This window comes from Equus przewalskii, chromosome 8 (genome assembly GCF_037783145.1).
Source record: "Equus przewalskii isolate Varuska chromosome 8, EquPr2, whole genome shotgun sequence".
Classification (NCBI taxonomy): domain Eukaryota; kingdom Metazoa; phylum Chordata; class Mammalia; order Perissodactyla; family Equidae; genus Equus; species Equus przewalskii.
Window position 1 is genome coordinate 79768988 of NC_091838.1, and position 26605 is coordinate 79795592.

General features: G+C 49.3%; 1 protein-coding gene across 2 annotated transcripts in view; it reads right to left on the minus strand.

The window, feature by feature from the left end:
- Window positions 1-26605, minus strand: part of COL22A1 (collagen type XXII alpha 1 chain) — a 293252-nt gene that overhangs the window by 163004 nt on the left and 103643 nt on the right. For both annotated transcript variants that reach the window (XM_070631019.1, XM_070631018.1), the window contains 4 exons: window positions 11543-11596; window positions 10475-10519; window positions 9354-9407; window positions 7408-7452 (listed from right to left, as the gene is read on the minus strand). In XM_070631019.1, the coding sequence (XP_070487120.1) occupies window positions 7408-7452; window positions 9354-9407; window positions 10475-10519; window positions 11543-11596 (198 nt within the window). The remainder of the gene's footprint in view (window positions 1-7407; window positions 7453-9353; window positions 9408-10474; window positions 10520-11542; window positions 11597-26605) is intronic.

Genomic DNA, 26605 nt, shown 5'->3' on the forward strand with positions numbered 1-26605 from the left:
CAGGGTGAGGGCTTGGCTGGACATGGAATCAGCACCCAGAGACTGGGGCCAGGAGGGACACAGCTGGAGTGCCGGCAGATTTGTGTTTTCATTAGCAGGGGATGCGAGGAAGAGAATGAACAGGAAAGGGAGGATGAGGGAGAGAGATGCTGAGGGAGAGCAGAGACAGAGAGAGAGATGCAGACAGGGATTAAGACAGATGATAGAGGCAGCAGTCCACACAGCAGGGACTCTAACAGAAATGCCTACAGAAGCCCAGCTGGGACACGAGGTGGGTGAAAGCAACAGGGAAGAACTGGGTCAGAGGCCAAACTAGAGACAGCATGTCCCACCTAAAGTCTTGACCCTTGGTTTCATTTTGCTGTGTTGGTCTTGTTGGGTTTCCTGACAATGACAGAGCACAGGGTTTGCACAGAGACCACCAGCTTGGTTCCTGGCATGGACTGTTGGCAGCCGGGGCTCTCTGGGGTGCAGAGGTGCAGGGAGCCATGGTCAACCTCACCACCCAGACTCAAACCCTGGCTCTCCCACTCTTAAGCTGTGTGATCTTGTACCAATTACTTAGCATCTCTGCGACTCAGTTTCCCCATCTATAAATAGGGATGCTATTTACCTTGTAAGGCTGCTGTCAGGCTTAGGTGAGATAATATATGTAAAATGCTTAGAACAGTGCCTGGAAGGCATACATTAAAAGGTGGTTATGCAAAACAAAGAGTGACTATGGAACAAGGAAAGGAAAGACAAAGAAATCAGTCGAAAGGGGCCAGCAAGGGAGGAATGTGGTGGGATAGGAAGGGGTGTGAGCTTGGGGAAAGGAAAGAACAGAGGAGAGCGATGAGCTAGGAGTCAGAGACCTGAGTTCTAATCCTGACTCCACCCATGCTGGCTGCCCCTGGGAGAGTCTATTCCTCTCTGAGATTCAATTTCCTCACTCGGTTGAAATCATGGAAAACAAGAAAAGAAAAAAGGTGGTTGTATTGCAAAAACTCTAAGACCTCTTCTGATTTTCACATTCCTTAATGGATAGGGAAGGGTGTGTATATGCAAATTAAGGGAGAATCAATCCTTGTCCCAAGCATCTTCCCATCTTCCGGGTACCAGATGCTAAAACAGGCACTATCTCGTTTAAAATTCACATAAACCCTGTGACAGATCGTTCCCATTTTTAGTAAAGGAAACCAAGTCTCAGAGATTAAGTGCATCATCCTGGTTCACAAAGCTCAAAAGAGGAAGATCCGGTATTTGCTGACTCAATCCTGACAGCCAGCCTGCGAAGCCCTGGGCGATCTCCCTCCATGCCAAGTCCGCTTGCTGCAGTTCTGAATCTCCGACAGCAGAGGGAGTGCGCACCCCACTTAAAGTGAGAAAATGTCCTTAGCTCCTTTCCTCTGGGCTGCAGGAGTCTTGACAATTCTGAAATCTTGGCGTTGGTCCGCACATTTAATGTGGGAGGGCGCATGTGGTATGTTTCTTCCACTGGGCACTTGCTCCGTAAAGGTTTGAATCATAAAGTTTCACCAAATTACGAGTGAATGTACCTCTGTGCACCAAGCACACCGCGGATATTCAACAAATACTCACCACCGTAAGATCTGGCGGGCAACTCTGCCAACCCTTCTAGAACAATGCAAACTGAGGGTTATGACTTACAGATGACTCATCATAAGGCAGAGTTGGGGGCGGTTGTCTGCAGGGTGGAGCATGGTTTCAGTCCCTTCAAACCTCCCACTCCCTTTTGTTGAACATTTAGGGAGAACCTACCAGGTGCCAAATCCTGTTTTTGTTGTCACAACTAATTTAACTGGATCCTCAGAGCCACTTCCTGAGACAGGTAGTGTTACCCCTAAGTGTTAGATAAGGACACAGGGGTCAGGAAGGTTAAGTTTGTGTAGGGTCCCAGGGCTCGTAGAGGCAGAGCCAGGGTGAGAATCTGGTTCTCTGGACTCCAAAGCCGGTGCTCTTATTAGGGCCGCTGTGCCCTGGGCTTCCCTATTCCCAAGCCAGGGTGGGACCTCTGGAAGATCCTCCCTGGGGCCTCAGGGGCTTGACTGTTACATCCACCCAAGGTGGTCCTGGGGCCATAGTTATCTGGACAGAGTTGGGGCCACTACATACAACTTTTGGCCCCTCAGCAAGTGGACTCCTCTCTTTGTTACTAACTAAAGTCACCTTACAATTTGCCAATCGTTCCAAGCCCACTAGCCCATGGACAGCTCACTCAGGCCTCACTGCCCTTCAATCACCAGGACATTCTCACGCCAGTGGAGCATCCACACCTCACTGTGCCTGTAGAAGCATCTTCTGGAAAATGTCTAAAGCAAGGGCTGCCCCCCACCCTACAGAGAACACCCTGCCATGTGCTGTCGGGAGGTGGCATTGGTGATAGATGGGTAGCTGCTCTCTCTGGCCCAGCTCCACACTGGGCAAGGCCCAACAGCTGGACAGGCCTGTCTCAAGAGGAGATGGAAACTTCCTTCTTGCTGATGTAAGAAATCAGAGAGGTTCGTGAGAAAATAAACTGTTTTAAGTACCCACCAGATCTAAGAAGCGGAAAGGAGCCTGAGGGATCGTGCAGGCCACGCTTCTTATTTGATAGATAGGAAAACGGAGGTGCCGGGAAGGGACCAGCTCTATTCAGAGTCATCCAGAAAGTTAGCAAGGGCGTTGGAAATTATACCCAAAGCTGAGCTAGCAGAGCCCTGGCTCACGTTTCTCTCTCTCTCTCTGTATCTTTCTCTGTCTCTGTCTCTGCCTCCCCATCCCTAATATAAATGGCACATGTTGCCTAGCACTGCTCTAAGAATTTTGCAATTACATTGGAGGGACTTGAAAGTGGCATTTGGAATAACTGAGGATTCAGGCACAGAGCAGTCTACACCACGATGATGCTACCTGGTGCAGCCTGGAGAGGCTGAGGCTGATGGAGACCCTGGCTGAATTTCCTCTCCCGGACTTCACCTGGAGGTGGCCCTCCACATCCCGAGCTTCCCTGCAAGGTAGCACCTGAAGGGGGCAGAACTGTGGTCAATCAGAAGAGAGAGCTCAGGGAACATCGCTTGCTCTACATTTCTGGTTGGCACTTGAGGTGTATCCTGGTGGGGAAAGCTCACACTGGGAAGGAAGAGTTTCTAGCACTTGCTCTCCTGGCATCAGGAAACACATTGCCTCTGGGCTCAGTTTTTCCATCTGTACGATAGGAGAGATCTCCAGTGTTCTCTATAGTCCTTTCTAGATTTGATAATTTAGGATTTTGATAGGAACGAAGCATTTGTTGGCTGGACAGAAGTCATAACACAAGACTCCAAAAGCTTGCTTGAAAAGCAGCTCAACACTCCATGGGAAAAGCCTGTTGCTTTAAAACAGGGTTTTAGCAAGAACAAAGCACAGAGTGTGCACAGACTGAATTTCTCCCAAAACACAGGTAGGGAAAGGAAATGAGTGTTTGTGGATGTGTTGGTGATGTGCTGGACACTTTGATTTGTTATCTTATCCGACCTTCCAATAGGCTTCAGGGAAGATATTAGTATTTCCATTCTGCAGGTGAGGAAACTGAGGCTCTAGTGGATTGAGTGGCTGTCTTGGCTCCTAAGTGGCAGAGCTGCTCTCACCAGGCCCATGAAGAGTCCACAGCTCTGTACTTGAGTCTTCACTGAAACCCTAGAAATCCAAACTCACCATTCCTCAGAAGCCCGGCCTAAGCCACTGCAACCAGGAAGCTTAGAAGACCATCTTTCAGACAGTGCTGCCTCTCTGCTCTGGGCCCCCAGTGCCTTCTGTCTGTGACATTTTCTAGCTAACAGGATGTGGCCCATGCAGCTTCCTGCTCACCATTTCATCCACTCTTGTGCCTTCATCTGAGCCTGAGTGCTAAGATGCATCTTCTAAACCCATCCCATACATCTCCACAAAAGTCCAAGTCCATACACCTGTTGGTGAAGGCCCTCTGTAACCTGAGTGCCATCTTGGTTCCCGTATCACTCCTCATCCAGTGCCCAGTGCCACACCAACGTGTCAATAGATGAAGACTGGCCATGCACTTTGTGACTACTACCTCAGAGAGTGAGGACCCAGAGACGCACAAGGTGTGAGCACTGTGCTCAAGGTGCTAGGGGTCTACATGTGTGTGTGGGAGTGAAAGACAAATGTGACACAAATGGCCAATCGGGGTGAAAACTATAGGAGTCCTAGGGACACAGAAGTGGAAGCTCTGGGACAGGCCCGGGGGACTCGGAAGACTTCTGAGCGATGGACTCCCGAGCAGAGAGTTGAAGGCATCACTAAAGATTGGTGGGTAGGCGGGTGGATGGGTACGTGACCGAAGGCATGAAGGGGTGACTATGTGAATGGAGGAGTCAGTTTAACTTTCACATGTCCCCAGTCACCCTGAGGGCTTCTTAAGGGCAAGCATTATGTTTTCACTTTTTTGAGTCTTTTACAGCACATTAAAAAAAAATTAAGCACTTAAAACATAGCTTTTGACTTGGGGATGATTTCCTCCATGTTCTTTCAGGGAGCAGAAGACACTATAGTGCCAGGAGGTGCCTCCGAAATCCCAGGCATTGCGTGTAGATAGACGGCAGGCACTGAGGCTGGGCACAGGCTCCTCGCCGGCTTCTGGATCAATCTGGGTCTCAGTTGAGATTTCACAATGCAAAAAACCGAGGCCCAACAAGGAGAAGGTTTTCTGGGTTTTTTTTTAATTTCCTTTATCACACTTCGGATCAGTGCTGTGTGACTTGACCCCTGATCTCTGGGACCCCACGGAGTTTGTTGGAAAACTGACCCCACGTGAAGCAAAGTGAAACTGTCTGTGAGTGGGAACACTCTGGGCCTTCATGTGCTCCTGCCTGGGGTCCTCGATGCTCCTTAATGCAGACCCAGCCTAAGCCCAGGCCTCAGGCAAGTGGCGAAGCCATAGCCTTGACGCCTCTGTTTGGGGAGACCCCTTCCAAGGCGATCGAGCTTTTGGGTTTCTGACCCCTGCAGTGATGTATCAGTATTGGACTTGGTTCTGATGACCAAGGGAGTCCTGGGGGTTTGCATCCTCTCCAAATACAGCCATCTTGTCTTTACACGACCTGGCTGCGTCCACACTACTGTCCTCTGCTTAGTTCCCACACCTTCGATTCACCAGTTATCCATCCTATAGGGGATCTGGCCTTAGGACTTGTGATTTTATGAAGGACTCATCTATTATTCACTAATTTATCTAGCAAATGCCTATCAAGAGCCATCCGTGCTCCAGGTTCTACACTGAGCACTCTGTGCCTCACACAGCCATGCACTGAGTTGACTTTCTAAGTCTGTCTTGTCCGCTGAACTCTTGGAACCTTGAAGGCAGGGTCTGTGCCTCAGTCCTTGCTGGACTTACCACCTTCAGTGGACCTGACCGGCAACAGGCACTCAGTAGGGGCCTGAGGGAGACTGAATGCCCGGAGGCCTGTTTTGAACCCCAGCCCAGGGCACAGGCTTGGGTGTCTGACCATGCCCTCAGGTGGTGGCCAGGGCAGAATCCACAGCCTGGGACTTCAACCGGAATCACTGCTGAGCCCACCACGCACTTTGGACACCAAGCCTCAGCTTCCCTCTTGCTGTTCTACAGCCCGGCCCTACGGCCGGATCAGCAACCCAAACCCTGCCTGCAACCACGCAGGGCTTTCAAATGAGACCCCCGTTCCCTCGTGCACCACAGCCACCCATCAAGCCATACTTCCCTGGGCCTGAATCCTCATTTATTCCAAATGCCACTTTCAAGTCCCCACATTGTAAAGGAAAGAAGCAGAAAGCCAGAGAGGAAATCTACGGGAAAACAAATACATAGAACCACCTTAAAACTCTCAAAAGAACCAAGAGATGAAATCCTAATGACTATGACCATGGGGTAAGGGATTTCACTTTTTAAATTACAATGATTAAAATTTAATATACACACAACCGAAATCATGCTTTGGAGCCTGGAGTACCACACTAGACCCTGCCTCCCTTTATCCTAAGGAATCTTCTGGAAAGCAACACGGTAAGTGCTTCCAGGGCTGCACACAAGTGCATTTTCTTTGCCCGGTAATCTCCCTTCTGGGAGAGCAGCCTAAGGAAATAATCCTAAATTTGAAAACATAAATAAATAAAGCTATAGGTTTACAAACGTTCACCAAAGCATTATTTCTAAGCATGAAAAACTGGAAACAACCCTAAATGATCAGTAACAGGGGAATGGGCACATAAATCATGGTCTGCTCACAAAATGGAACATTGTGCAGCCACTTACAAGAAGTCACAAAAACTCTAGAGCACACGGGAAAAAATATCACACGCAGGAACCACAAACAAGACAGGCTGTGAAACTGAATATATTACTGGCGACTATGTAAAAAGAAATCGGATATATAAGAATAAGTCCTACAGAAAACGTGCCACTGTAGTTGTATCAGGATGGCAGGATTATAGGCTATTTGTCACTATTTCCCAAATACGTAGAAACAAAATTAAATTACTTAATAATTTTAAAACTCCTTATAAAACTAAAAGAATGTGTACCATTGGAAGATAGGATGGGGTAGATGGAAGAAGCATCTGGAACACAGCTTAGCGTAGGACAGACAAATTCCAGCTCTTAATCTGAAGAACCCAATGAATGGGCCTGGGGAGAGATTCCTGAGAATTTGGTGCCAGCGGTTGGGGAAGTGGAGGCGGGATTCGCAGCTTGTTCCTTCCCAGCTGGGCCCCGAGCATTCTATGGCGTTGGCGCATGTGGAAGGATAGGGTCTGATGGCATCTTGTTGTGACCTGGTGGCACAGGCATGAAGGAAGGGCCAATCTTAGCCCCCCTCAATATGTCGGCCACCACAGCCATCTGCATTTAAGAGACTCAGCTTCCATCAGTCTATAACACTCAGTGAATGAGGCTAAATGTGGGTCACCAGTGTCACAACTGTCACCATGCAGCCTCCCTTTACTTTGAGAGTCAAGGCAACTGGGGAACAGAGAAGTTACGTAACTTGCTGAGTGGGATGTGAGTCTGTGGCAGCAAGCGGGACATTTTGAGTCCCAATCCAGGGCGGTCTCAAAAACTCTCCAGCCTGGAAACCCTACACTCTGTCTTTGTGAGGGGACTGCAGAACCTGCAGAGACCGAGCCCATGGCCTGCCTGGCCCAGAATTTATATTTAGGGTGGGAAACTAATGAATTGTCTGCACCCGCTCTCACCTGCCACACGCGCACATGCACAAGCACACAGACATACAAACACACACTCACTGTCCATACACACATGTGCACACACACTTGCCCCCACACATGAATGTGCACATGTGCACACACACACGCAAGCACGGAGTGGAGGGTCCCAGGCACCCTCTTCCTCTTTTCTAGGGAAAGCTGCATTAAGCGATTAAAGCTGACTGCAAATACCTTTTCTCCTCGGGCTCCCTTTACACCTCGTTCTCCTTGGAGACCCTGGGGGAAAGAGAGGAAGATCAGTAACACAACATCTCAGTCCACTCCTCTGTTCTTACCCTCCAAGGGCCTGTGGACAGACTGCCCGGGATGGTGGTGAAGAGCCTGTCTCCCGGGACGTCTCACTCCACACTGTGGCCGTTGTGCCTCCCTCAGACCTGGGCAGCTGAGCTAGGCCCCTGCTAGAATGAGAAGTGAGCTCCTGGGGCTGGCCCCTGGCCTGGGTTATCCGGGTCCTCCCAGCTACAGCCTTGAACACACCCTGGCCCCTGAGCTCACCTGGCCGAGGGCAGGAACGTGGCTTCGGAGTCAGTCCCCACTGCCACCTGGAGCCTGTGATTCCATCGTGATCACTGAATCCAGGAACGGCCCCCAACATTGAGCCTAAGACTCTGGGCCCCGTTAAGCCAGATCCTTCCACCTCCCCAGGGAGAGGGCCACTGCCCTGCCCTGCCCTGCATCCACCCCACCTTCCTCAGGAGCAGCACCCAGATCCTGTGCTCAGAACTCCCTCCCCTCTGTGAGCAGACTTGACAGAAATGTCAGGCAAGATGTGGGCTTCTCTGACCACAGGATCTAAAACACAATCATTGCCCCCACCCGCCCACAGTGGCTCGTCATCCTCTTCCCCACATTTGACTTTTCTCGCAGCACTCAGCCCCATATGACACATTTTCTGCCTCCCCAAAGTGGAATGTAAGCCCCATGAGGGCAGTGCCTTCATTCCTTCAATACTGTATCCCCAGGGTCTAAACAGTTCCTGCCACTTGACACATAAACACCTGGTGAATGAATAAATGATTCAATGAATGACTGCATCAATCACTTGGTTATTACAAGAATCTTATAGAAGTTTTGCCTGAAGCCTACTGCCCCACACTAAAGTGCAGAAGATCAGAACAGCACGTGTGTCTGCTCTTCTCAGATGTGTAGGATGCACAGTGAGATGTGGGGGCTGCCAGCATAGCTGATGAAAGCCTGGCTTCTCCCCAGGCAGAGCTTGAAGGTTAGGCCAAAAGCTCAGTGCGTGGCCCTGCTGGAGAGGCGTGAACATGTCCTATGTTACTGTGTGAACTCCCTGTGTGGCCCCCTCGCTCTCCTTTCCTTTCCTGGAAAAGAGACCCTTGGACATTCTGTGGAAATGATATCAAAGAAGGCAGAGACCCCCCAGGCCCACTTGTTGATTCCAGGAATGCTACATACATCTTTGGTGCCTGGGGAAGTCCCAGAGGGCCAAAGGTCTGTGGACCACCCAGGCAATTTTAATTCTATCCAAATATTTTGTCCAGACACACAGAGATGAGAGGTCTTGAATGCCCCTGAGGCAAAGCAGATTCCTTTGTTCAGAAATAATCTTTTACGCAGTTTTTTTCACTTGGAGATAATCTCAAATCTCTCAATGAGAATCAAGCATAAGGTAAGACACCCAAGAGGCCACCTTGCTCCTTACAACCATATCTACTTGTTCATTGCTTTATCCATGGAGCACATGGTCACTGGACATCCATCATGTATCTGGCAGTGTTCGAGGGGCTGAGAATTAATAAAGACTCCACCCCCTCCGGAGTGGCAGACTGGACAGCTTCTTTAGGTCAAATTTCAGAAACACCTGAGCTGTTGGGTAAAAATGCAGATTCCTGTGTTCCACTCAAACCTGCTGCTTCACTGTCTGGGAATGGGGTCCCAGGAATGTATATCTAAACTTGTTCTCCAGGAGATGCTTAAGTACCATAATGTTTATGCATTTCTGGTCTAAGAAGAGAGCCCAACACTTCATTGTCACTGATGCCTACAAGACAATGGGTCCATGTGCAGATACGGGAGGGGGACTTGTCAGAGAGCCTGGATCCCACGCCCTGGAGAAGGGAACAGAACCCCTTCAGACAAGTGCCTTCACTTACAGGAGCTCCAACATGTCCAGGAGGTCCGGGAAGCCCAGGTGGTCCTTGGGATCCCTGCAGAAGAGAATTGACAAGGAAGGTTTGGGAACAGAAAGAAAAGGCAGAAGCAGAGGCAACACTCAGTCAATAATGTGTTTGGGTTGGAGATCTGTTGCTTCTCAGCCACCACACACTGCCATGCTGCTCACACAAGGTCTTGCTGAGGGACCCCCTCCACCTCCTCTGTCTCTCCTCTACTGAGAGCTCCTGTCATCCTGCCTAGTGGAGCTGTGATTCAAACCTGGAATCACTCAACTTCAGGGAATAGCTGGGAGTGCGTTGCCTCTGAGCTATAATGAGGCCAGGGCAACATGGCCACTTGCACTTGCCCGGCATCCGGTGGCCTGCTCATGATCCGGCCAGGGTATGCGCAGCTTCTGATCAACGTGATGATTCCTGCGGTTCACCATTCACACTTTGCCATGGGGCCAGTACAGCCTGGACAAGTCCCGACAAAGCCCAACGGATGTCTGCAGAGCTCTGAGGCTCCTCTGCTGCCTGTACCATGAATTGCCACAGCTTTTAAGCAACTAACTTGGCAATATCTATTAAAATCTACCAAAATTAAAATGTGCATTTCTTCAGACAAAGCTATCCCAATTTACGTAATCTATCCTACTAAAATGAAAATACAGTACATAGGAGAAACACATACATGCATACATGCACACACGCAAGCATTTATTGCTTCAATGATTTTAGTGAAAAACAAATGAAACTAGAAACAACCTTCAGAACTGTAAAAAGGGGAAAGGTTATATAAATTACAATACATCTATATCATGGAACAACATGCATTGATTAAGAGAATAGGTGGTGTCTGTATGGGTGTGGAAAGATGTCTCTGATTTCTTGTTAAATGAAGGAGATAGATGGCAGAGTATGGTGTGATTCATTTTTAGGTAAGAATTTAGGAACGATCATATATTGTGGATATCCACACACAAGTGTGCATGCGTTTATATGGGAAGGGTCTGTAGGGAACAAATTTGTGCATCTCCTCTATGCCCACGGCAACTGGTTTTGTGTCAAGATTTGTCCACCGGGAACATTGGAGGAACAAAGCTCAAAGCGACACTTACCCGCATGCCCACCTCTCCAGGTAGCCCCGGCTCTCCTGGCTCCCCCTGCACACAAAACACAGCATGTGGTCATAACCCAGCAGGACACAGGCCCAGACACAAGGGTCCAAAGCCTCCGGGGCATCCATTCTTGGAACTCAAACTCATACAGAAAAACGTAACTGCCGGTGACCAAGACCCAGGCTCCCTCAGAGACCCTTTTACAGGTCAAGGGCTGATCTTCACTGGGAGTGGTATTGTCTCAACCTCACTTGCTCTTGCCACTGGAGGTCAACAAAACAAAATTCAGACAGAATAGCAGAGAAAGCACAGGGACTGGAGTGACGCTGAAGGCTCTCTTCACGGAGAGGGCCTAGAGATTCCTGGAACTCCCCTTTCTCTCCCAGTCTCTGCCTGAGACCTCTTTCCTGAAGCGTTGTAGGCTGTGCACTGAGGAGGCGCTCACAGTCAGGGCTCCCACTCCGAGGCCTGCTCGTGCAAGGCTGAAAATCTGAAAATCGCCAAGGGAGTAGAGATGGGGAGAACCCAGAAGCGATTTCCCTTTGGGTTCTTGGTACAGAAGAGTTTGATCCCTTTTTTCCTGGAGCAGACTGAGAGGAGATCACTTTTTATCTTGGTTTCTGGAGCGTGTTCCAACTTGGAGGCAGGGGAATACAGAGATGGAGTCAGGGTCCCAACAAGAGGGAGGGTGGCTGTCCATGCAGGGTACGGGGTGCTTCTTGGGTCCCACACAGACTCCTCTAGCGACGAACCTGGGGCTTGGGTGAATCCTTCACCTTGGACCTTGACTTGATTCAAGTTATGGGTAATGGGGACAAGATCTCCATTCAGAACTGCTTGTCAACTAAGTGAGAAACTAGCTCCAAAGACACGTAGGGGCTGCCCAGTGGCAATAGCTGTTGTTGGTGTTGCTATAACTATTGGGCCGACCTCTAGGGACCTGGGAAGATCCTGATACAAATGAGCCCCAGCTGAGGCCTGCCCTGTCAACTCGAGGGCACAGGGCTCTGATTAGGAGGTCCCTGTCCTGGCACTGCCTAGTGGGAAGGGCAGTAGAAACAGACATACCCGCATGCCTTTGCTGCCGTCTCTCCCAGGGGGACCAGGCGGGCCCAGGGAACCCTAGGATGAGAGAAAGTGAACAGTAATTAGTACAGGGTGAGGACAATGCAAGTGACAGTTTCTCGGAATGCTGGTGCAATGGAGAAACCAAGACTTGGCTATTTAGAGCGTGGTCCACCAACCTGCAGCCTGGGAGCCACTTGGGAGGGGCAAGAAATGCAGATTCTCTGCTCAAGACCTACCGCATCAGGGTTCACATTTTAACAAGACCCGCTGGTGGTCTGACACCTTGAGGTGGAAGCCCTGGCCACGCCCCTCCCCTAACTGGCAGTGTGGCCCTTCCCCACTCTGGGCTCAGTGTCAGACATGTAAAGCAGAGCGTTGGGCTGGAGCATGTTCTCAACCTGGGCTGGTCGACAATGGGCCGGATGATCTTTGTTGGGGGTCGGCCCTGGGCGTTGCGGGATGTCTAGCAGCATTCCAAGAAGCCAGCAGCACCCCCCAGTTGTGATAGCCAAAAATGTCTCCAGATATTGCCAAATGTCCCCTGGGAGGCAAAATCGCCCCCAGTTGAGAACCACGGGCTAGGACAGGTATATCTTTAAGCTGGGGCAAACTCTATTCTAATGAATCACACACAGAAGCATGTGACATGCATACTCACGGAGCAGCTGCGGGAGAAGAAGGGGGAACCTGGGCCACACTGTCCATCTCCCTCTCTCCCCCACACGCATCCTCATGAGGGGTTCAGGGGGGCAAGTTAAAGACAGGGACCTCCAGGATCTCTAGGTTCCTGTCCAGCTCCCACATCATCTGATTCAAATCAAAGGATTTGCCAGGACCTTCAGACCAGCCTCCCCGTCTCCATCAATTTTCCCTCTGACACTGAGCAAATCAATGACTCTTTCTGGGCTTTTCCATTTGTGAAACGAGGATGTTGGACATTCAATGAAAGAGTGAACTGATGAGTCTGTAGGTAATATCTAGAAAACACTATGTGCTGGATCCTGCAGTCTGTCTCCTATATATACTTTAGCGCCTATATATATGTATCTTCTTTAGTCCCCATAATACCCCCCTGAGATAGGTCTTATCATTGTCTCAAAGGTGCATCAGACATTATATATTTCTAGTTTTTATCTATGGATTAAGATGCATGTATATACATACACAGACATATATACTCCTAAAATTTCTATGAAATTTATATGCCTTCTATAGCCTTATATTCTATCTAACATAAGTCAGTGTGATATCAAAGAGAAAAAGAGACAGACAGATGGACAGATATCTCTGCCCCCGGCTCTGCATCCTCTGAGCCATCCCTGAAGGCTCAGTGTGTCGCTCGCCTCTCATCTAAGTGTGGAAGATGACACCAACAAGGATGAGACGAGGCTTGGGAATGAAGCCCACACGCTCTGCTGTGGGGCTCTTATTGGGCCTCCTGGCGCAGCCTCTCCTCCAGAACACTGTAATCACAGCCGCCCTGCCCGTGATGATTAGATGGAATCACACCACGCCAGGCACACCCATGGTCAGGGAAATGATCCCCTTGCCCATGTGTGGTGCGCATAATAAGCTACTGGGACGGTCACACAAGATGCCCTCTTTTGCGCTCACCTAGCAACTTAGCTATGGAGGCAGGGCCCTTGTGCTCACACAAAACATAGATTTACTAGTAAGTGGTGTTTGGTTTTAGGCTCAGGGCCAGGAGGGTCCCATCCTGGAGGCTGATGGGATACGTTAATGTGGGTGGAAGCTTCCAGACGGGACGTCTCCAGGCAAGGCAGCCTGGTGAACAGGGCATCATGCACTTGGGAGGCTGAACACCAGCTCCTGCAACCCTCGCTTAGATGGGGGTGGGCCACGTTGGGCAAATTACTTAATCTCTCGGAGTCTCAGTTCCACACTCTGTACAACGGGAGCAATCACAGCCTTTACAAAGTTTTCATAAGGATTAAACATCTCCGCGGTGATTCATATAACATTTCCAAAGTTGCTCTGATGATGTCAGTTTGATTTATAATTAATGTGTGATGGGGTGGCAGCAGATTGGGGTTGTTTGGTCAAATACATTTGTGAAATACAGCGTTAAACTAAGTTTAAACTAAGTTAAACTAAACAGGTTCCTTCACAGCAGGCTTTCTTGAAGCCTAAATATGTTCTTGCTAATGGATCTTCAGCGCATCCTTGCCTCCCCAACCTTCTCAAGGGCATAGTAGGGGACTGGAGTGGCTCAGCACACACATAGGCAGATGGGCCTCTGCTTCTCTGTGCCTCGCCAGGGGAAAAACTGAGTTCTTTATGCACACGTGTCGAGAGGAACAGGCTGCCGTGGGCAGATGGTCAAAGTGCTAGAAAGGAGAGTCAACTGTATTTATAGAGTAAGAAGAGAAAAGACCAAGACAGGCCTGGTTGGCGAGCATTGTACTTTGGTGGGATTCCTGGAAGGAAGACTTTCTCACTGTCCTTCAGGTACATTTGGCTGTCCTGGGCCGGACACAAGGGGCAGGTGAGCAGTTGGGGATGTTTCATAAGAGGAAGGACTGGTTGCCCAATGACGGGGGTGCAGGGTTTTCTGCGGCACTGTTTCCTTGGGACAGTGGGAGTTAATGGGGTGCTTTCTGGGGTCAAACGATCAACACAATCCTTATGAAGGAAGGGCTGCTGTGGTGGATGATGTCTCAACCCTCATTTACACATCGACACAACAGAGATGAATCCCCTGCCCACCCCCCTTTTTGGCTGTATTGAAACTCAGTCATCCAGAGTTTAAAGAGGTAACCAATACAGATGGAAGTGATTTCTGAGGTACCGAGCGCAGACTGAACACTCACTAGTGTTGTTTTTGTTAGCACTAAGAACAGCAGAACTAAAAGTGGTATTAATAATAACATAACATTAAAGCAATACTAAAGATGCTGCTGCTGACAATCCTCACTGTATATTTATTACATGCCAAGTATTGAGTACTTTACATCCATCAGTGCGTTTAACTCATCCCCACAACAATTCTATAAAAGAGATGTAACTATTATCCTCATTTCATAGTTTATGAAATGGAAGCACAGAGATTGAAAAATTTTCCCAAAGTTACAGCATTTGTACGTGGAAGGGCCAGACTCTGGGTTCCAGAGTCTGCCACACGCACAGTTGTTCACTGGACGCTTGGCAGTCCCGTGAGTAAGTGTTGTCATCTTCACTTTACATGGAGGACATGGGCACAGAGAGATCATGACCTTCTCGTGGCTGCCCAGTGGTCCACATGGCCAGACGAGGCAGGCTGGGGAGGCTAATGCCTGAGCGCCCAGCCCTGCTCTCCCCTCCAGGGATCCTATTCTTCTCCCGCAGTCTCAGCAGCCTCACCTCCCTGGGAAGTGCTCCCTCAACTGCCTCACAGGAGGCAGGAGCTCCGCATCAACCCAGGATACTGGGGGTCAGGAATAGGGTGAGCACAACTCCCCAGATGCCCCACCTGTCTCCAAGGCCCAGCACCATCCTGGGCTGATCTGAGCAAATGGCACGTGTGTTTCCAGATGGCAAAGACACCAGCCCACTTAGCTCTGCTCCTCTACAACTCTAGGGCTAAAGTCAAGATTTCTCAAAAGATGCAATATGACAGAATAAGGACTTCCTCTGAGGAAATGCCCTCAGTGGTGCTTCCCTCCAGAATCAGGCCTATTGGGATGACTTGGTGCCGAGCCCACCCCAGGGGTTGGTTACCCAGTTAGGATGGTGGATCTTCTAAAGGCAAGTCTGTCCTCTGGCCGCTGCAGGTGGGGAGTCCTGCATCTGAAGGTAGGGAAAGGGATGTCTTGGTGGGCTTCTGCTTCTGGGGTAAAGGGGGAAAGGCAGCAGGGCATTGGAGCTCCCAGGACCGTCTAATAAAGGGATCCAGGGGGCAGACCAGAGATAATGCCAGAGGGAACTCCGGACAGTTCCAGAACCTTCCTTCTGCCCACAGTTGTCACATTTCCAGTCTCAATGGTGCTTTCCAACAGATGTCCAACAAGTATCTGTGTGAATCTGCCTCATTCACAGGATGGGAACTCTGTGAGGTGGGGAATCACCTCTATGTCACCAGTGCCCACTTGGCACAGGACCCCACAAGTGCTCCGTGTCCTTCAATCCCTTCCTGAGCCACATGGCCTTGAACGGGGAGACAATGGGGAGACTCTCCCACTTTACAATTAGCTCTTGGGTTATGAAAACCCCAGGAACAAAGCGAACAGTAGGGTGTTGTGGAAAGACAATGGTCTCAAGAGCCAGCAAGTCACAGCTTCAAATCCCACCTCCATCACTTAGTACTAATGACTTTGGCCAAGTTAGAGAAATGCTCTGAGTCTCAGTCTTCATCTGTAAGTAGGGATCATAAACCTAGCTGCAGGATTTGTGCTTCCCAAGGACAGGGGCAGCTTGGCAAATTGGTTTTAGATGACTGATGCCATACAACCAGCCACTTCTGCTTCATTGTCTGGAGTAATCTACCCTTGCTCCGTATTCTAAGAAACCAACTAGAGGCCTCTGTAGAGGTGAATATTTTCTTTGTCCAAGAGGGCAACATTTCTTTTTGAATCTTATTTTACATGGGTGGGATAACCAAGCTGGCACTGCAAATAGACCCATTCTGGGAAATTTCCACTTGCAAGTCATCATGAGATCCAGGCATTTCATTAGATGAGTTCCTGCTCTTATGAAAGTTGTGTCCCAAAGAAAAAGTCAACCTGACAAGATATTTCTTGACATCACAGAACACCACCATGCCTCTGTGACATACCTTCCAAAATCCTCCAATTGGACTCACCATCAGCTTCCTGCAGTGGCTTTGAAAGGAGAAAGTTATAGCCTTAGGCTGCCCATTCATATCCCATCAGGAAAGTCACTCCACCTCTCTGAGCCTCAGTTTCATCATTTGTAAAACAGAGCTTCAAGCTGCTTTCAGATGGGAAAATGAATGTGGACATAATTTGTAGACTATAAAATATTATTAAAATGCCAGTTGTTTGTATTCTATTGAGAACTAAGGACACTTTCTCAAGTCTATGGGTGGGTCAATGAAAGGAGTGGGGAAAAGACTGGAGGTTGCCCTGGAATTGGTAAGGTCAGGCAGAGGGAAATTTTTAAAGGGAATATGTGTAGCTAAGGAGCCACAATAAAGTACAAAAAAAGGCAAGGAAAGAGAAGGGAGAGAAGGAAGAGAGAGGAAATAAGATAACAGGAGAGGAGAGGAGAGGGGACAAGAAGGGAGAGAGGGGAGGAGAGAGGAGGGGAGGGGAGTAGAGAACCAGGCGAGAGGGAGGATGGCGTGGATTTGTATGTAGCCTCTGCTGCCTGCTAGCAGAGCAGAACAAGTAACCTTCCCTCCTGGGTCTCAGCTGTATCATCCTTAAAAAGGGTGATGTGAGGAGTAATATTACCTCTAGCTCAAGAGGCCTGGTAAGATGCCTTGCCGTGCTTGGGGAAATGCTTTGTATATTGGGAAATTCGAAACAAGCATCAAGTACTGTTATTTTGGGTAAACTACCCAAACCTCCATTCTTAACCTGTAAAAAGGAAATCACCCAGGCTAAGAGGACAATAGATAATGCAGGTGACAAGCATTACCAGGGCCCAGGAGGAGGAGCCTTCCCCCTTCACAGGGCGGGTGGGACTCAAAATCAGGGCCCTGAACCTTCTCTGGGCTCTAACCTCTCTGCCCCCTCCCCCTCTGCTTCCATGATCTCCTTGGGAGACCCCTGGGAAGGTAACACCTAGCAGGAAGTTATCCACCCACAACCACTTGTCAGAACCAGAGTCCCCAGAATTGTCTGGTGACCTCATTGGGCAAAATACAGAGAAAAGAGAGAACAGTTCTTTTGGTTAATTAACTATCAGGGCTTTTATCTAAATGTTGACAAAGAGATTGCTACATTACTAGAGGTGCTACGCTAGTGTTCTTTTGCATCCATTTGCAAGGTGCCAGAGTATGCCCTTTAGTTGGGGTCTGAGAAATGCTCTGGGCAGTGGTCCTCCAAGTGTGGCTCCTGGACCATCAGCATCAGCTTCGCCTGGGCCATGTTAGGAGGCAGATTCTCGGGCCTCACCCAAACTCGCTGAACCAGACACTCTGGGAGCAGGGTCCAGCACGCTGGTTTAACAAGTGCTCCAGGTGATTTGGATGCTCAGTCAAGTTTGAGAACCACTTCTCAGCACTGATAAATGCAGGCTGTGGAGTCAGAAAACATAATCTCAGTTCCTGGCTCAGCCACCCAGACAGATAAAGTCACGTGTACCTGGTCGCACGGTTAATAAGCTTGTAAAATGAGGATAACAATATCTACCTCAAAACTAATTAGCAAGGGCACGGGTCTTGGTAGACAGTAGTACTCATAAATACCAGGTACTGTCATTATTCTTAGATGCTCTGTGAATTATTTTGGATGAACTGAAGAAATGAAAGCACGCCCTCCAGTTCTAAATCAGCCCACCTGGAACATGCTCCCTAACACTCTCCAGGCTTCCTGATGCTTTGGAGTTACAGAAGTCCTCCTCAGGGGGAGGCGGGGGCTCTGACATTTTGCAGCTGTCAGCTGCCCCTGGTGATAAGACCTCGTTGATGCAGAGGACACAGAAGACGTCATTTGGTGTATAAAAAATGGAGCACCATGCTGGTGTAATGGCAATTATACTTATCTATGAGCCCTTTTTACAAATATGTCATTTATTTTCATTAGCTCATGAAGGCTCGCAGCAACCTTCTGAGGTGAATACTATTACAGTCGCCAATTTATAGATGAAGAAAGCAAGGGGTCCAGGGGTTGAGTAACTGAAAAATGTTACACAGCTGAAAAGTGGCTGAGCAGGGTCTGAACACAGTCAGTCTGTGTCTAGGGTCCACACCCTTAGCCTCCTCTGCCCTCCCAGTCCAGCAGTCCAGCTGTCCAGCATTTACCGGTAACTTCCCGTAAGTGCTCTCACTCTCCTGTATGAAGCCATTGGTCCTGTGACTGGTCCATTAGACCTCACGAGTGCCTGAGTGTCAGACAGAGCTGGGGAAAAAGTGTAGTCTTTGCTATTCCAGTTCTGCCCGGGGCTGTGAGATTCCATGAACTCAAAACTTCTCCAACAGGTCCTTCAGCAACATGGACAGGGTCTTAAACACCTTTATTTATTCTAACTCTCAGCATTTTGCCCCCAACTTACAAAGCTATTTGAGGGCAAACAAGCAGCTAAACTTATTTTACCCTAAAACCTTTAATTATTATAAAAATAGAAGGCACTCAACCACAGTTATCCAACTCAATAACCATGAATAATGCACAGGCTAAGAATAGGAGATGGGGGCGCTGATAAGCCAGCTGTAAACAGAGAAAGAGACCCGGAGCTGGAGGCAAATGGCATAAATACATCTCAGAAGTTTCACACATACAAGCACACACATATAATTTATATTTTATGACTCAGAGGTTCTACAATGTAATCATTACATAAAATAAGTTGATTCCCACAAGGGATATGGTTTTTGAGGGTCAAGAATTCCCAGAGATGAGCACCACTTTGGGGAGAGGACAGAGAAGTGGAACTGGCCAGCAGAGTGGTTAAGAGTGGGGATCTAGAGCCAGAGAGACATGGCCTCAGCCCTGCTCACCCACCAGCCCTGTGACCTCGGGCACGCTCCAGACTCCTTAAAGGGGCTGCAGGAGGCTGAGACTCACAAAATGAACAGCTGGCACATATCAAGAGGTCAACAACAGGTTGATGTCATGATCCTTTCCACTGCATGGCACCTTTTTTGAGACAAAGTTACTATACTGTTCCAGATAAAATCACCAAATGTCCCTATTGATTTTTGCATGGCTGCTATTGCTAATGACCCCACCCCACCCTTTCAGAAAGAAGCAGGAAGATAAAAGCATGCCCATTAACCTCTTGCAATGCCACATATTTCACTTATACCAGAAACCCCTGCTGTGCAGAAGCATCTTATGTTTTCTGGAGACCTCTCTTGGTTACTGCTCTGGAAAGGAGGCGTCAGGAAGAAAATCCATACGTAGCAGGATCCTCTCCTTTCTCCTCATTCTCCACCCACCTCTGAAGTCCATTTCTACCTCCACAAAATCCCCTCAGCCCACCATCTCAAATAGAGCCTGCCTTTGAAAGACACCAAAGAAAGAACTTGCTCTAGTGGGAAAGATCCGTTCTTTGACGCTCTGGACGCACAAGGTGTGTCTGTCACGTTGGCATCAGAGCAGTGTCATTGTGAGAGCAGCTCTGACTGTCCACTACCATAGGAGCCCAGGCACTGACTGACTGCTTCAGAGCAGAGGGCCTTGGGGAGCCCAGACCAGGAGCCCATTAGGAACAGTGCTGAGTGGGAACATCGCTTCTAGCTACTACCAGATCTGCCCAGTTAGCCATGCAGTGGCCAGAGTGATTTTTTTCTAGACTCTCTTCATCGTCCCCTGAATCCCCGACCTCTACTCTCAGGTGCAGATGACTGAATTAATCAGACTCCAGAGTTTGTGTCCCTCATTTTGCTCTTCCTCTCCAGTCCTCTAGCACAGTGCCTGGCCCTCAGTGGGCAGTTGCTACGATTCTGAACAAGCCTGAGCTTATTATAAACTACTTTGTCCTGTTCCTACAGCTTCTTACAATGAAAACATCAATGTGTGTGTGTGTGTGTGTTTTCTTTAGTCTCAGTGGCCTTTTCCATGTAATATTGATAACGGTGCCTTCTGCTGCACTCACTGGGAGGAATGAGCAAGACAAAGTCCATGGGAATACTTGGCTCTGTGCTGGACACCTCACAGGTTACTGGATCAGAAGCATTCCCAGGATGTCAATAGGCAGAGGGGAATGTTGGACGTGCAAGGAGGAGGAATCAATGCCATGGAGGAAGAAACATCCAGAGAGCAATGAACCCTTGAGAAATATCCTGAGAACCCTTGATGAACATCCTGAGAAAGACAAACCCAGAATCAGCAGGAGACAAATATGAGGGAAAGGTCACTTGGGGCCCCATGACAGTAGGGGGAAGGGCACCCCAAACACATGGGACTTTATCTGCCAAGTAACATGGAGCAGCTGAGCTGTACGTCAGCAGGAGACGATGTGATAACAGCAGCATTTTAAAATCAAACACAAATCCACGCGCACTTGCATGTTTTAAATGGGGCAGTGGGTTTAAGCTGAAGGAAGGCCTTTGGAGCTGACCCACTGCGGGCAGTCACATTTTGGCAGGTGGGTCCCCAACGCCCCTCAAGCCAGCCGCCTTTCATGAGGGCCTGTATGCTTCATGGTCCACAGCAATGTGGAGAAGCCTGCTTTGTCCCACTTCAAGTCATTAGAGGACAGAAAGCCCTGGGCTTATTCATTTGGAATATACATGTGCAGAATCTGCTTTTCTCAGCCCTGGAGACCAGGCCACGTCAGCTGACTGCTCTGAACCTGGCTTCCCTCCTTAATTTCATCATGATGGCCTTGGACTCTCCGCAGTTTTTCAACTGGCACCTTATTTGTTTAGCTCCATGGTGGACCGACCCACAAAGACTCTCCTATGCTCGGACTTCAGCACACCCAGCCCCACTGCACACGGCCCTGCATCCTCTTCTGGACATGCAGTCGAAACTTCGAGAAGACAGCAGCCCAGGAAATCAGAACTGCCTCTGCTATTTGTCTGCCTCAGACTCCTTTCACCATGCTCGTCCCGTCAGGTTCACTGTCCCGAGAAAAACGGAAGAAAACCATAAAAGACAAGAAACCAACGTTTACGTGACCTAAAATTCGGTCTGCTACTGAGTCAACCAGCTCCATAAAATTCAGCTGAGTTCCTCATATTTGCTCGCATATTTTTTCTAGTGCACCACACTGTGAAATCTGAGCACAAAATCCATATGAAGTTTTATTTATTGCCATATGGATTTCTGTGGAAATGCTTAAGAAAGGACTTTTTGGTTGTTGTTGTTGAGATTTTTTTCCCTTCCACCAAATGCTGGCTACTGAGCTGCTGACCCAGGCATGGATTCATGGGACACTCTGCCCTGGTTTCATCCCCTGTGGGTCCCAAGAGCCCTCACCGTCTATATGGTGAGATCCAGACTTGATGAGGAGCTGAAAGCTCCTTCCTACTCTGTCCTCTGTCACCCTCCACTTCAGGGAAACCGAGTCTCCTCATAACTCAGCCCTGACCCATCTCCATGACCCGGTCTAGGCCAGTCCCTGCTGGAAGGCTTCCTTCTAAATCCCAACCCAACTCTAATTGTAAACTAACACTAGCTTCTCTTCACAAAGAAAACAAAGAACCCTCACAGGAAATGCATTGCTCCACGTCGCTGAACAGGTGGAGGTGCTGGCTTAGCTGAGCCTTGACTCCACTCAGCAATGCCACTTACAAGGGTCCAACTGCTGCGTGTCACCTTCACCATTCTTGAACAGGCTCACTTCATGGTAGCAAATGGCTCAGGGATTTCAAAGCCCTCGGCCTCACAGCCGCAGGCCCGGGGGAATGCACATCTGTCTCCAGGCTTCTAAGTGAAAGCACTGACTTTGTTTGGTTTGAACTGATAGAGGTAATGTGCCTGAATTGATCATTGCGCTCAGGGAACCCAGTGCCAGGATGGCTCAGACCTGATTCTTGCTGATGCTTTCTGAAGGCATGATTTCCAGGTGCCCTGCTAAGTTCTTTCCATGGATAAAGTCACTGAACCCTCACATCAACCTTACCAGAGCATATCGTTGTTGCTATCATCTTCAGTGGACAGGCGAGGAAGCTGAGGCACTGGGGATTGTAATGACCTCGCCAAGGTTATGTAGCCAGACTGGGGCAGCAGTGGGCTCCCAAAGCCTGGGCTTCAGTCACTGCCATGTTCTGCCATCTGGACCCACCAGGCATCACACCATCCAGCATTCAGCAAATCCCCAAGACTGGGAGAGAGGGCTCTTCCCTCCAAAATCACATTGCTTTTGGATTTCACACATAAACAACTATGGACAGGCTATATTTAAAAGGATTTTCATTATATTAAGATCTAGTATTTGGTTAAATGTCTACAGATGTACTAATGTTGTAGCACCATGAAGAGAAAACTAACAAAATATATAAAATATCTCAAATCCCACTACCCCAGTGCCTTGGCCATTTTTACTGCACACACATCTTTTCATGTGTGAGCCCATATGGCTTCCTATTCTACCATTTCTTTTGCATCATGTTGAGAGCGCACCTCCCCATTATAAAGTCTTCCTAATTTTCACTTACACCCACCATTAGGTTGATCCCATTTTTGTGTGGTTGCAGTTGTTAAGAGTGCTTATAAAGAACGGAGTCAGCTCAGGGCCATTTCGTTTCTGTATCTGGTTTTCCCCTCATATGAATTGTGTTTATGATAATTACCTAGAAATTGGTTTCATTTTCTAAGCACCCACCAGCAGCACAACACTGAGTATTCCCTAGGAAAGCCTCAAAGTGCTTTGCTGATGTGACAATTGTCCGCTCCTCCACCCCCAACACCCTGTGGCCTCAGCAGGGTCTCCCAACAGTGTCGTCACTCTCTGTGTGTGTAACAGGATGGGGAGTGGAGATGGCACAACCTGACTTGCTTAAGGACAAGTAAGAAGAACCACACTCTTAAGAGACGACCACATGGCCAGTCTGGTGGCATAGTGGTTAAGTTCGCGCACTCCACTTTGGTGGCCTGGGGTTCATGGGTTCGGATCCCTGGTGCGGACCTACACACTACTCATCAAGCCATGCTGTGGCGGTGTCAAAAATACAAACAGAGAAAGGTTGCCACAGATGTTAGCTCAGTGACGATCTTCCTTACCAAAAAAAAAAAAAGGAGAGAGAGAAAGAAAAAAAGACGACTGTGTGCCCGGAATTTGCATGCTTGTCTCCTCCACTGAATTGGTGAATGAGTCCCCAGAGAGCCCAACCCAGGTTTAGACTCTGTGAACCCACCACTCTCTCCCATCTGCTGGGTTCTTAGTGCTGTTAATCAAAACAACACATATGTCACTCTCTTATGGACTTTAGAGTAGCTTCTAGCAGACTAAGGAAAGGAATAAGACAAGGGATAAATTTTTAGATGCCCCTACCAGGTGCCAGGGCCTAAGCCAGGTGCTTTCACAGGCATTATCAACCTCCTACAATCCCCCAACAGCCCCAGGGAGTAGGCGTCCATGGCCCCACTTTACAGACGAGGAAACTGAGGCTCAGAGAGACACTAACCAAAGATCACACAGCCATTGCAGAGCTGGAATCCAAAACAGGTCTGCCCAACTCCCCAAACCTGCTTTCTTTCCATCACCTGAGCCCACGTTTGAGCACAGAACCAAGGCTCCCTTTGTCCTCCTTCCCCCAGACTCCAGATTTCTAAGGAAAAGAGGGCAACCCCAGAACGGCAGAGATGCCCCCAGCAGCGCTTAGGCAGGAGCCCTGAAAAGGAAAACTGGAGCCGACGCTCTGCTTCCAAACACCAGAGGGCGCTGTGGGTCCAGGAAGGGAGGATCACGGAGCGGCTCCGCGGGGTTCTTCCCCCGAAGGCTCCGGTCCCCCAGAGAAGGACTCTCAGGATGCACCAAAAGGAAGCTCCCTGGAGACTGCACACTTTGTCCCTGTTTTCATTATTTCTAAATCTTTTCTACCTGTGGGGCTCATGGTCCAGTTGATTCTGCAGACCACGTCTGCATGGATTACGGACTGACGCAGGCCCCACCCAAAGGAAAGCTTATGCAGACATCCTCATCGTGCTTATTAATCTTCTCAACATCGAAGAACCAAGGGGCAGGAGGGGCACGGAGGTCATCACTCCCTCCCTGCTCTCCCTGACCACCTGAATTGTTCCAAACCAGCCCAGAGCAGTGGCTAAACCCCTCATCATCATCACCACCAAAACAGCACCGAAAATTATGATAGAGAAACGAGAAGAGCAGCGTCACAGTTACTGAGCGTGGCTGTGCCAGGCGCTGTGTCAAACCCTTGATGTCTAGTTTCTCCTTTAATCCTCCCAGCAACCTCATATGTAGGAACCACTATTATCGCCTCTGCCTCCTTTCATGGAAAAGGAAACTGAGGCTCAGAGTAGACCAAGGACAGATACACTTAAGGTTAACATGAAGTGGAGCCAGAATTTGAAGCTAGATCTGCTCCACTGCACAGTCTGTGATCCCTCCACTGACTCTAGCTGGCCCTTGGTCCTGGATGACAGTGGTCTGCATTCCTCTCATCCATTCACCCATTTGACAAGCATTTATTTAATCCCAGCTGTCTCCCAACCCCTTTGAAGGAGGATCCATCCCTCCCTTTCTCTTCTTCCATGTCACCAACACCTGAGCTGTGGGCAGCTCTTTTGGGGCATCCCCTAAAATGCTACCTTCCCCCTTTACCTTAGCCTGATTTCATATATAGTAAAACACTGAGAGAGATTCACTCCAAGAACCCCGTGGTAAATATGAGGTGGAACAGGAACTAGAGAGGAGACTAGCTTCCAAAACAAGGGGCAGAGGCAGCCCAGGACCACGGCACCGCACAACAGTCTTGGACATTTCATGGGGGGTGCCACAGAGAGGCAGTGTCGGCCTGGGAGGGTCAGGAGGCCAAGTTCTCCAGCAGTTTTCAGCTGTGTGACTTTGCACCAGTCACTCACCTTCTCTGAGCCTCAGTTTCCTCAGCTGCTGGGGAAGGGGAAATTCAATTGGCCCTCCCACTTCCTTTCATCTTAATAATAACCAGTGATTGTGTTTTCTAGCCATCTTACTGTGTGACCTTGAGAAGGTCACTTGACCTCTAAGCTGTGTTCTCCTCATCTGTGAAATGGGCATTGCAGTGCCTTCCCCGAAGTGTTGTCTTAATGATGAGACATAAAGTATGGGACATACCGTGCATGGTGCCTGGCCCTCTTAGAGGCCAATGCACATGGTCAGGTGGTTAACTACAACGGCAAAAATGCAAAACTACACAGCCAGAATCAGAGTCATATGATTCCTAGACCTACCAGGCTCCAGTCCATCCAGCCCCCCAGCACTCTGCAATTGCTTCGGAGAGAATATTCAAGCAAAGAAACTGTTTGTTACGCCCTGTCCCAGCGCATTAGTCCCCAGTGGCTTTCTTTCCTCGGTGGACTCTGTTGGTCCCCTTGACCCACCCTGACCCCCTCATCCTTGTGGGGGAAGCAGAGACTCCAAGTTACGGAAGAGAGCCCCAGGGGCTCAGGCTGGGGCGGGCTGATTACCAAATCTCAGAGCTGCCGCCTGCAAGGGCCTTTGTGCATCATCTCCTCCCATCACCTCATTCTTACAGATGAAGAAGCAGAAGCTCAGAGAGGCAGGTGACTCACCCTCGAATCATACAGCTAATATGTGGCAGAATCTAGACTCAGACTTTGCTAAAAATGCCCAACTGCAGGAGAATGTCAACCGAGGACAGAGCCGGAAGTGCCAGAGTCTGTTCAGCAGCCCGTCTCTCCTGCCAGCACTGAATACGTGAGGAGGTCTCCCAACTGCAACTGTGACCCGCAGCTTCCGGTCCTGCATGTGGTGCCGCAGGCAGGGCTTGGGGGCACCAGGGAGGTGCCTCCAGGCCTCAGGAGAATAAGGCTGCCTATCCTGACCTCAACGGGAAGGGACGAGTCAGCGAAGCACCTGCTGCTCAAGGGAGAAAAGAGGCCTGGCTGTTCCTGCTAGTGACACCAACATGCAAGAAGGACAACACGTCAGTCAGAGGATAGGCCAGTCCAGGAGTTGCTGGACCCTTCAAGGGCTCTGACAGCCCCAGTCCTGACACTGAGGAGCATCTGGCTGTCCTGGTAAGGCCCTGTGCTCCGGCTCTGGGCCCACAGGAACCAAGCACGCCGGCAGCTACAGAAGCAGTTTCTGAATCTGTGCACCTAGGTTCCAGGCGCCCTGCTTTTTAAACCACACGGAACCATGGAGAGTGGCCGCCGTGAGCCCCATTTTAGGTGTCAGGAGGCCCAGACTCAAAATTGATGGCAGAGCTAGCAAGTGGCAGAGTCCCCTGAACCAGGTCTGCCTGGTGCAAAGCCATGTTATGCTGTGTGTCACACTGCCTCTCAAAGTGCTCTATATTCTTGTGCA